This window comes from Parus major, chromosome 5 (assembly GCF_001522545.3).
Source record: "Parus major isolate Abel chromosome 5, Parus_major1.1, whole genome shotgun sequence".
NCBI lineage: Eukaryota > Metazoa > Chordata > Aves > Passeriformes > Paridae > Parus > Parus major.
The window spans coordinates 17,888,490-17,901,261 of record NC_031774.1 but is presented as its reverse complement, the minus strand read 5'-3'; the positions used below and the strand labels follow the sequence as shown (position 1 = coordinate 17,901,261).

Genomic DNA, 12,772 nt, shown 5'->3' with positions numbered 1-12,772 from the left:
TAAATGTTCAAAACAAATCATCAGCAAATTTGTGGAAAAATGTTTTGTACTCTCCTCTGTCTTCTTAGTTTGTCCCTCATTTCAGGGAAGAACAATTGGATTATCACATATTCTGCTTCCTTTAATTCCTAGAATATACAGTGGGTCCAGCAAGAAAGTTTTAATGTGTATAGGAAAGAATGACATTACATATTAAGCCAACTCCTGTTAATTATGATACTCTTTCAGAGTATCAGAAAACCCTATACAACTAATGATTTTCACTAGCTCTGGGATGATGAGAGACCCACAAATAAGCTTCAAGGGTCTCATAGCTTGCCTTAAAAGAAATGAAATTTTAGGAATGCACTGGATGATCGTTAGGGGAGAGGAATCTCTTTCTCAGACATAACATTGAGATAATCACTGCCTTTAAAGGAGGATTGGCTGAGTCTGTATAAGATGCAGCTCTCTTTAAAAATCTCACTACACCACAATCATCTACTTACTACTTAGGAAGCCCATCAGAACACCTGAAAAATCATACTGCTGGATGTTAATTGGAAATCACAGAAAAACAGGCTTCAAAAGGAAACTCCAGAAGTCAACTTAGCCCTTTTCTCATGTCCTAAGGCTTGGTCATTACATTTCTGATGTTCCTGAGAGATGATGACTGTATACTCAATATGCTCTTGTCTATTCTCTCAGACTAGCCTGTGTCTTGAAGAATTGCACTCAAAATGGACCAAAACCTACTTATTAAGCAAACACCACTCTGGGCATAACACCACAACACACAGTCCTGCATCCACCTCTGCACAGCAGCCCTACTGAAGCTAAAAGACAAGAGAAGGTGTCACCATTCAGCACAACATGTTATTTTCTCAAGAGAGAAATTAGATTTGTCTTACTTGGAGCATTCTAGACAAACCCATGTTTGGGTATTAATACTATCAGCTAAGCATTTGCAAACTGCTTACTTGTCTCATTTTGCTTCTGGAAACTGAAGTTGACTAATGAAATTTTCTTTCTCATTTCCTAAGCTTTCCACCCACACTTCCCTAGTAGAAACTGCTAAAAGGACAAAATCACATCTATGGAATGGAAATTCTTCCAATGAAAGCAAATGACTAGCCACTGAGAGATTACCTCAACCAGTTTTAAGAATCCTAGTTTGAACTTCATCAGATTTCATGATCCAGAAAAAAAACCCCACAAACTTAACTCAAGTGCTCTGATCTAATATTGTTCTGACAGTTGTAGAAACAGTATTAGCCACCTGATTTCGGAATCTTATTTACAAAAAGACATATAAAAAGGTATTAAATGGTTCTTTTCTCCTATTGTCACCCACTTTTCTTCCCCTGAGAATACCTGGAAGAAGGAACATATGGTTCTACGGGAGCTCATCCCCAGAACCTGCTGTGCCAAAATCAAATGTCATGATCACTATTTCACAGATGCACCTAGGAAATATTTCAGAACTACCAGGTGAAATGAAGTGGTTCAAAAGCAAACCTGAATGTTTTATTCCACAAATATACATGATGTCTGATTTTTCAAATTTTCTTTTAAGTTTAATATATTAAAGTTTTTCAGGAAAACCTATCTTTGATTCAACACTTAAAGAATCAGTCAAAAGGCAAGGAACTGCATCCACTTAGGAGAAGTAAACCTGGCACTGGCATTACCTGCAAAGTGCCATACCACTCTGTAATCCACCTCACCATGAAATACTACATTTTACATCATATTCTCACTTTAAATGTACTATTGAACTCTAGATCTAATTAATCAACATGAATTAATTCTGCATAGATTGCTTGCTGTCAGGATACAACAGGATTCCTGTTCTTTTATTTAAAACATATCTGTACAACAATTTGCTGTGAGGAGAATTCCTTTCACACCTAAAGGCATCTGTAAGGAAGGCAGAATTAAGAGGATAAGGAACCCTCTGGAAAAGTCCTTTGGCCCAACAAAGTCACTCCACTTCCCCTTTTACTGCAAATGACTTTACCTTCCCAGCCATTATCTGGAGGATACAGGCAGCTCCACGTTTGACATGTCAACAAAACTAAGGATTTTGTTTCTTTGGGTTCACACAGTTTCATTTAGCCTTTGTATGCCCTTTAAGTATTAATCATAAATGTACTTGTGTCTCCTCACATTCATCTGGAAAATCCTAAGCAGGAAACACAGCAAAGCCAACCAAAATTCCAGTCTGTGGCATGGAAGGCGCTGACATGGTGATCTTAAGTTGCCCTCTGTTGTCTTGTTTCCATTTTCACTTCTCACACACTTGAAGCAGGTAGTTTCTCAAGAAGCTGTCCATCTCCCAGAGCAGGATAAACCACCAAATACTTTATTTTTGTGGTTTATTTTAAGCCCTTGCATTAACTCAGCATCATGTTGCAAAGAGGCCAGACTCAGTGAAAATATCAGTTAATGCCAGATTTTCCTGCAGATGAGAAATCTATGTACCTATGATATGTATATCCTAGATGAAGATCAAGTGATCTCTGAGAAAGTTTTGTGAAAATGGCAGCAGATCAGTGGCAAACCAGCTCACTTGTGTGGATCCATGCACACAAGAGAAATGCACTTCTGCTCTCTTTCCTCGTTTTCACGAGGGTCCATCTAGCACAGCACACTTTCAGTCATCACTGCAATAAATGCCAGGCCCAAAGGACACAACATCAGCACTGCTTGTGCACAGGGAGAGCAAACAGCACACGTGAAACCCTGGGGAGGACTGAAGAGGGAGGGAGGAACCATACACATACACAAGTATTTTTAAGAGCACTAGAAGTGACACATGCAGCTGCACTCTTACTACTTCTTAAGGTGGTCACTTTACAGCATTGAGAATACACAGTTTCACCTGGATTTTTTTCCTCGCTGGTACAAACATTATTATTCAATATCATCACTTCAAAACATCCTGATTTTGTTTACCAGAGCATAGCAAATGAGAATTCTTGTTTCAACACATGCAGACTTGCACATGTCTGTCTACATTAAATAAATATCACATATAAAATCAAAGTTAACTTACCAGACAAGATAACTGAGAAAATCATAATAATAATAATAATAACAATAAAATGCTTGGAAAATTAATTACTTTTCCAAAGTGCAACGGGATAAGCCAGGTAATTATACTGGTTGAATATTTGGCTTGGCACCTAAGAAACAGCTGTATTTTCCTTTTTGGCTCAAGGTCTGGGCTGCCATTTCTTGCCACAAAATACTTAAGCTTAAACATATGTTCTGTTACAGCTCTTGAGAAAAATACCTTGGGAAAATCTGAAGTGAAACAAAAGGCTATGTGTTCTTTTTCTTTTCAAAACTAAAAACTCAGCATAAATCACCACCGTATCCATTTAAGCATTTAAGCCAAATTAATATTTACCCATGAGCCGGATCCAAAGCTATTGCTCTGGGCTGATCAAGGTCTTGCCAGAAGAGGACTTTTCTAGATGTTCCATTGAGATTAGCTACTTCTATCCTATTGGTTTCTGAATCCGTCCAATAAAGTTTTTTTCCAATCCAATCACACGCCAGGCCGTCCGGGGAAACCAGACCAGAAATGATGACATTCTGCACCACATTCCCAGTTTGGTTAATGTAAGTTTGCTTGATGGCTTCTTCACTCACATCTGTCCAGAAAACGATGCCTTGTGAATACTGGAAGTCAACCGCAGCAGCATCCTCTAAACCACTGACCACCACCGTGGACTCCAGCTTCGTGCCTCCAGCATCCACGAGCCGAACGTCCCGCCGGTTGGCAAAGAGCAGAAAGGGAGATGCTGCAGGAGGAAAAGATGAAAACCTGTTAGCATTACAGGCATCTACAGATGATCAAGAGCTGACTATGTACATGGCAGAGGAGTGTCGCACCATATTGGGAACGGAGAGAAGCACGACACGATTCTCTTAGCTGCATTGTCCGAAAGAGCAAAGTTTATTATTCTTGATATTCTTTTACAGACAGGTTCAAGAAGGTCTGAGAGGTAAAACTCTCATTGGTCATTAAAGCAACACATCACCATCATTGGTTAAGTGGAACACCACCCCTTGACTGTTCCTTGCCAGTAAACAAGAAGGATCCTAAACAACACCTGCCAAGATTGTTGTCCTTTACCAAGGACTGTTTGGATTCTTTCTTATGCTTTCTCAGGCCAGAGTGAGAACCCTGTGTGACTTAGTTTCACACAGGCTGTGTTCTCTGCTTGCTTTTTGAATTTAGCATCCACAGAGGAGGATTTCTTCTCCCAGACCAGCAGGGCAGGGAGTACAGAAGTGTCACGGTATCCAAAAACTTCTTCCTTCCCTATGGCAGACAGAGGTGTAAAAGAGAGATGGAAGAACAGGCCCAATTCTTTATCTGTGGGATGTGAATAGCATCCTTCACATAAGTAGGAATTCAAATCAAGACCTTTCAACAGTACCTTCAACACCACCTTCTGTTGTTCTAACAGACCAATTAGAACAAATTAAGTCTTCATGGTTTACAAGCTTGGTTCAACCAGTTGGATTAGTACCAGCACACAGAAAGCAAACCCTGGTGCCTTTCAGTAGCAGGCTGAAAGCTAACAGCACTAGACACAACACACTGAAATGCTCCTACCAAGCACCCTCCCAGATGGCAAAAACCATGACAGAGCTTCAGAATTCCTGTCTTCTCTCCTGCACCACAGCAAGAGAAATTCAAGACAGTTTGAAGGCAGACAATGACATGGGTTGTGGGTGTTTGTGAAGACTGCTGTTGGCTGAAAGAGGCAGCAAGAGAAAAAGGACAAAGGTTTTCCAGCTTCCCCAATCTCGCCGCAATGTTTCTAAATCTACAGCAGTCACCTGCTGACTCCCAGCTTCATGTGCAACAGTTTCATTGGATGTGCTGTCTCCAATGCACAGTCAGCACAGGTCTAATCATCTGCTACTCAACACATAGAATAGAGCAGCATGTTTTATATCTCCTGTGGTTCAAGCCTGTCATATAAATATCTTTAGTTTTAAATTCATGTTACTGCATGTAATATATAAGAGTTACTTCTTGATATTGTCTTTCAGATTCAATTCCTCCTGCACTTTTTTAAAAAGAAGAGTTTATACAGTGTCTGAATTGCAGGTCTGCAACACTGGCAGCCCTGTCAGATGCTATTGCCTTTCTCGTGAATTCTGTCTCTGGCTACATTCTCACTGGTGAGTGTGTGCCTCTGCACATCCTTGACAACAGATAATATGTTTATGTGCAGGCCAAAGACCTCAGTCAGAATATAGAACTCAACTCCAGACGAACTCAAAAACATGCATGAAAGTTCAGAGTTTTTATTATTATTCTCCATGGTATTTTTTTCCTTCCTAAGTCAGGAAAGAGATTGTTTTATTTTGCTTTTTGATGGAAGAGTATGCTGATGTTATTTACATCACCTGGTGGTTTTAGTGAGGGTCTTGGACAGCAAAGAGAACCAATTGTTATCATTAATGTTTCACTGAAGATGTAGTATCTTTGTTCTCTACAATATTTAACTCAAGAACGTTTATACAGCTTGAGGAAAATTACTTGTTAAGAAATGAAGTCTCAGTATCCCTCCTATTTAATTTTGCTGGCTTGCCAAGTCCTTCTCTCAGTCATCTTTAAAAACACTAGGAACCGTGTCAGGAAAGTCCAGCAGGTTAGTTAATGCAAACAGACAAAAAAAGTCTGAAATACCAAGTGCTTGTTTTCTTCTCTGCAGCTCATTGGTTCCCCATAGCCAGCTCTGTTTTAAGTGGCACTGTATCAAACCATTTGAACTCTTGGGAAGTTCCATGTTAGAAGGCTCTAAGTTACAAATGCTTTTGGGGCAGAGACCTTCTCAAACTATGCACACTGCCTCACAAAACCAGCCCCACATCCAGGCAAAGATTAAAGCTGTAAAAAGCCTATGTAAAATTTTTTTTAAATATTGTCCCAAAGCCTTGTTTAGGGGAATCTGAGTGGATGGATTTTCTTCTAGACATTTCCATGCTGAAGGCATTATTAATGCTACTACAAAGGAAAAACGAACCTGAAATATCAAGTCCAATTAAGAGCAGAGGAACTCAACAGCTTCTTAACTGAAGATCAGACATGAAAAATGTCTAATCCAATCAGTATCAACATTGTCCCAGCTCCCCATCCCTTTCAACAGAGTTCTTCCCTGCTGATGTACACAGTAGGGCAGCAGCACGCAGATAACACATTAACTACCGTGCCCTCTGTCACTTCTGCTCTGCAGAGATGTCCTGACTGAAGTGCAGCTGCATTGTGCTGGCCATGAGCACCCAGCAGGGAAATCACACTGCCCTGCTTGCAGCTGTGTTAGATCTTCACTGCACCATACATTCATGTAAACTGATTGATTATTGAAATTGGTCAGGTTTCATCCCCTTTAAGAACAAGTATTCCACCTCCTTTAGGAAAAGGCAAAAAGGGAAGGCAGAACTCTGATTCTGAAAACTATATTCACTTCTCTGCTCCTCCAGCAGCCTATTTTTTTATCCCAAATATTATTTTTAAAATGGTTAGAGAACCCTTTTAGAACGATATTGATTGGGAAAACAAAAACAAACAAACAAGAAAGAAAAAAACTCTAACAAAAAACAGTGATCTGCTTCTCTACAGTAACTCTTGCCTGAAATGCTGCTGAAGAAACCCCATGTCTCTTAAATAAATAAAAGAAATAAAGCAAAAGTCAGAGAAGTACTTCAATGCTCAGCTTTCACTGTCTTGTATTTTAACACTTTAGGTCAGAATGTGATGGCTCATGAACAGGCAAAGTTAGTTCTGGTAACTCTGCAGCTTCCACAAAATACAGTTTCCACGATGTCCTAAAAAAAGTTCACAGAACTTTTCCGAATTTTCAACTTTCCTAGTTAGTAAGCAGTAAATCTGAAAGAAGCAACCAAGACAACAGATGTGTTTCTAGAAAGACAGAGACACAGCATTTAGTTTCATAAAATCACTAAACTCGACAGTTTAGCAATTCAAGAGATAGTCATACTCTACAAAATGACAACCAACAGGGGTTTTAAGGCATGAGAATGAGAAACAAAGCTCAAAAAGCATCAAAACCGATGGCATTGACAGAACATTTAATTTGCTGTGCCATCAATAAACCATACTAGAGATTCAAAGTCATCCCACCCATACATGGTGCAAGTTCATATGAAAGCAGAATCCAAACTCAATTTCCATGAATATGAAGACCAGTCTTCCAAATCATGCTGTCTTCTCTGTCTTGAACTGGGCTTGATGGTCCACAAAAACACTCTTATCCTTGATGTATTCAATCCTTTACTGCACAACTCTTGACAAGGCAAACTGGAAGTCAAGTTAACACAAGTTTCTGAGGAGAGGGATGGGGGAGACCCAAAAAAAGCAGCAATAGCTGACTACATTTACCTTCAAATGAGCTTATTTGTTTCACAGGAGGAAATATCCCTTGCTTGAGAAGTTATTCCATGGTTAGAAGGTTAAGAGATTCAAAGGAACACTGAGTGCTATGCTCTATTTTGATCAGCAATACTCTTGACAACTGCAAATTGCTTGAAAAGGGAAAGTTTCTATGTTGAAAAAAATAGAAGAATAAACAGTGAAAGGATGAATGCTTAATGTGGAGGATAAACTGTTTATAGCCAGTCTATTGAAACGACATTTTAATGTAGTGACAAAAAAAAGTATTCTTTTTCAGTAAAATTAGAACAGTTCATATTTTTCCATAATAGGCAATATTTAAAACATCTGTAGATAGCTGCAGTTCAGAGTCTTTGGACAAAACAAAAAAAGAACCTGAAATCCCACAAATTTTCAAATAAACTCTGAACAGATAACAGCCTGCACTATACAAAGTTGCAGATTTTCTTCTTGCAGCCATTCTACAATCCTGCTTGGATCGTGCAGTACTTGATCAAAACCACTTCATTCTAGAAAGACATATTATTTGTGTGCAAAAACCCACTAATTTTCCTGTGGTTTTTTGCTAACTGGAAAACACACCCTTGACTTGACAATGCAGTGAGCTATCTACACAGAAGCCTATTGTACAACCATGTGAAAACAGAGCTTCTCATCAGTCTATTAACTGCAGAAAAGGAAACACTCCTGACCAGGCAGGGTAGGAATTAAGCAAGGGTTAAATTTCCAGCTTTGCCTTTGAACCTTTCAATGCTCATTCCTTGTCACTGACCAATTACTAAATTTTAATTGTTTTCCCTGCATCAGTAACGTTGTTTTGTGCAGACATAACTTAAGACTGGAGGATTTGTACACTTTTGTATAATTTATTTGGTTGAGCACCATAAACAGTATCAGTTTCTGAACTAAGTCATTAACTTCCATTGTTTTAATTGCGCTCATTTAGAGCACTTAAATTTTATTAAGTGCTTCAGGGGGTACCCATTAGCCCCAGAAAACTGACATGGAACAAACAACTAAAAAATGCACTACATGGTCTTTACTGTTAGTTTCAGTAATAGCTTTCTAAAAACCAGTTTGACAGGGATCAACATACATATTAAGACTAAGATGATCATGAATGATAATCAACAGTGCATTTGTCATCAGTGGTTGGGTTTTTGCAAAGCTGCAACAGTTCTGAGACATGTTGAGCAAGAGTTTAAAAAAGTTATATTTATACTACTGCTCCACACTTGTTGACATGCCTACATTTTGTCTCCTTCCCCTTAAAGCCAAAATAGAAAGACATGAGAATACTGAGGCACATACATGATTTCTACTCTTGAAAGCACCAGAAGAACAGAACAAACACAAATCCTATGTATAGCACAGGAGAAAAGCCTAACTAACCAATTCTTAAACCAGTTAACTAGGCTGAAGTTCATGGAAAGGTTTTAACTGTGATTTTAAGAAAAACGACGGAGGATCTTGGGAACCTGGCACACAACATAAAATGAGGGTCTCATTTTAATAAGCATACAAGCGAAAATAGCCATCCAAAATTACAGCATGTGCACCAACTTATATTTTAAATATTATTTCAATCCTTAACAGGACAATTGCAATGGAGACCTCTGTGGTTAAGCCATCTGTACAGCTGGACAGAGAGAACAGCATAATTCTTGCAGCAGTCAATGTCCCAAACCACAAAAACATTTATTACCAAAGAGCAAAAAACCCCCCCCACCCCTACCACAGGCATGCAAGATGGTAAAAAACAAACATGTCAAAACTTTTGCACCCAAGGCTGCACCATGTTATGGAAACTCTTAGGCAGGATATGGAATTAGCATGCATCAGCTCTCCACACTTAAAAATAGCTGCTGTGCAGAAACAAGACTGTGTAAGTAGGGTCCTGACAGCCTTAAATAATTGGAGAAACCACTTCTACAACACAAAGCGATTCCTCTTGTCCAGCTGTAACTCTCTGGAGCATATGGAGGCTTAGACCTTGGATGTCTTAGAATTACAGAATGGTTGGGGTTGGAAGGGACCTTAAAGATCATCCAATTTCAATTTCCCCTGCCATGGGCCGGGAAACCTTTGAATAGGTCACTCAAAGCCTCATCCAACCTGGCCTTGAACACTGATAGGGATGGGCCACACACAGAGCTTCTCTGGGTGACCTGTTGCAGGTCTCACCACTCTCACTGTAAAGCACTTCCTGCTTAATATCCAATCTAAACTCACTCTCAGTTTGAAGTCATTCCTCTCGTCCTGTCACTACATGTTCTTGTAAAAAGTCTCTCTCTGTTTTGCTTGTAGGCCCTTCCAGGTACAACTAGGTCAACAGTGCCTCCTTCTCTCCGTGTTGAACAACCAAAATTCACTGCCTTTCCTTGCAGGAGAGGTCCTCCATCCCTCTAATCACCTTGGTGCCCTCCTCTGGACTCTCCAGCAGATCAATGGCCTTCCTGTGCTGGGAAACCATCCATGTCAAAAGGTAAGATTGAATGTTGACCTTCAGGTACTAACTGCATGTACTCACCCCAAGTTTCAGCTTGCCAGGTAGAGTCCTCTGAAGAACAGAGGGCTATCATCCTCAAAACACATTATTGAAAATAAAGTGAATTCCCAGTGTAATAACCAAATTTCAGAATATTCTTACTCCAACACAGAGGTAGGTGGAATCAGTTTTAGGGGACAAGACTAAAAAAGAAATCAGGACTCCTTGGTTTTACTCCAAAACCTTTCTTCCCCCTTAGCAAAGGCCTTGAGCAAGAACCTCAGCCCAGCAATTTGTAGAAATAATTTCTGCTACAAATGTACCCTTTCTTCTGCTATTAATTATCTCAAAAGGCTGCAGTGAAGCCACTCATGCTGAAGTAAGGGACTTGAGGATACTCCAACAAAAAGCTCAGGGATGTGTTCAGCTTTTCATTCCTGAATGGCGAAGGCTTTTCCTCTCTGTAAGCTGATCCTCCCAGTGATGGCTGGTTTATAGCACTACTTGAAGAGGAAAATACACTCCTCCAAATTACATTCCATTCCTCTAACCCTCCTGTTCAATTCATTTGACAGGAATTTTGCTTTCCAATCCACGAGGTGTTCTGGTTACCAAATAAGGATTAATTTCTATTTTATCTGATTTTACATGGAATCAAGGTCTGAAATTCAGGATGAGACCATCAAGAGTATCTTCCATTTACACACATTGTGTACAGCAGGCAATTTTTGTAAACTCTCCTCTTTACCAGCCTATATTTTAAGTTATTCACATGGTCACACCAGGCATACACCAGTGTGCAGTAATCCAGTCCACGCTAGTATCCCGTATTGTAAAACATATTTGGCAGAAGTTTTGTTTATATATGCTAAGCATTATCTTGATTATCACCAGAGAATACCAGAAGACAGACAGGATCTCCATGCTCAGATCTATTTGCTACAGTAGAAGCAAGGCTGTTCATCCACTAATGTACCTACAAGGAGTGACATGGCTTTAGCCACAAATGTACTTGGAAGTGGGTTATGTAAATAAATTATACAGGTTTAAAGGACATCTGGTTTAGCAGCAGCAAACTGGAAAGGGTCCACAGAAAGTATGAACACAACAAGTTCTTGTCATCAAGAAGAGGAGCTGGGAAGGCTGTGAGATAAAAATGCAGTAAAACAACTGACCAGTCAGCAAACACTTCCATGAGAGGAGGAAGTTCAGTTTTTCCTGGCCAGTGGGGAAAGGACACACCAAAGAAACTAGATTAGGTTAGGCTTTGTGCCTTTCATTGATGGGGAAGGGAATGCAGACACAATGCAGAGAGGAACATGCTCTGAAGATCCTGAACCACACTACAGAAGCTACAAAACTGCCTGCAAAGTGTGACTTTTAATAGCAGTTGGATAGCTATTCCCTAGGTATGGATTTTGTACAGTTAACTCCTGCCTCAAGAAAGGGGTTTCTTCTATGTGTGTTGAAATAAAAAACTAATTAAAAAAAAAAAAAAAAGCAAAAAAGATCAGTGTACTGAAGTTCCCATATCTGCTTCACTGATAATCTTGATTAAGGGGATCTGGGACTGATAGTGTTTATGCCAGGTTTTACACAAAGTACTTTTGAGTTTAAAAGGTATTTCTTTTTTAAAGTGATTACTTCCCAGTAACTCACATCATTGTTTCAGTTGCCCTCCCAAAACAGATGAATTTAGTAGCTTTATCAAATAGTAATGTTAAAATATTGTTAAATAAACTTTGAGCTACTTTTGTTTTATTTTTTAAATAAACAAGCAACAATTCTTTTGAAGATCTTGTTATATTTTTCGCATTGCATATGGTTCCCACACACACAATAACAACAGGGTTTTAGGAGGATGAGAGTTACTTCACTGGTTTTGTTTGGCAGCTTGTATTTAAATAATAATGTTAGCAATAACAACAAAATACAGCACTGATTATACACCATTTCAACTCCACTAGCTGAAATTAGTTCATTTCCCTTGGTCAAGAGATGCCAAAGCATTTCTCTGGAGACCATGCTCTAAAGAACTCCAGCAAAGGTGCTTTAGAAAAATATGAAATTTATAATTCTGTTCTATTTAGCTGGGTGTCAATTAAATATTTTTAAAATCTCTAACAACATGCTCTGAACTTATATATTATTCTTCTGTCCTGTTTCTGTTTATATTACCTACTTCAAGTAAAAAAAACAACAAAAAACACATGTCAAAAAGGCTGCATCATTGGATTCAGTGTGCATACTTCAGTGCACCTGCATCTCTACAGATCCTGGAAGCAAGCTACGTCTGTTCAACACCACCTTTATGTGGACACATTATATTAAAGGAGGGTTTCTCAAACTTTCTCTCTTTTCCCAAGACCAACCATTAAGCACACCACACAAATGCCACTCTGGTGCACCATGCAATGGCTCTCTCAGACTGCCCTTGGTAGTGCTGTAGCAAATATTGAAATTGGTTACCTAGAACAACATATTTCATCTTCTAAAGCAGCTTTAGCAGCTGGAAAGGACAACAGCCAGGCCCATGTGAGCTGACAACACTACAAGGACCACCAAGCAGCATACAGAACATATTTAAAGATCCACTAAAAGACTAAACAAACCCCAAAATATCAGCTGTGATTCGGGGACACAGCAACTTGCGATTAGATATTAATCAGATAAGACTTGCAAGCACTTAAAACACTTAGAGAAGAGCATGATTCACTAGAGCATAAAGCAGTTTTTATTTAGTCTGTATTGTTAGAGGAAATTTCTAAACATTATTGCAAAACTGGTTCTTGGCAATCTCTCTCTGTGCAATGCACATCTGGTGTTCAGCCAAACAGTTTTGAGGATTGCAGCCTCATGCA

The 12,772-nt window shown here is 39.2% G+C and overlaps 1 protein-coding gene across 2 annotated transcripts in view; it reads right to left on the bottom strand.

Moving 5' to 3' along the window:
- LRP5 (LDL receptor related protein 5) overlaps window positions 1-12,772 on the bottom strand; it is a 138,196-nt gene that overhangs the window by 102,730 nt on the left and 22,694 nt on the right. For both annotated transcript variants that reach the window (XM_015631472.1, XM_015631471.2), the window contains exon 2: window positions 3,395-3,791. In XM_015631472.1, the coding sequence (XP_015486958.1) occupies window positions 3,395-3,791 (397 nt within the window). The remainder of the gene's footprint in view (window positions 1-3,394; window positions 3,792-12,772) is intronic.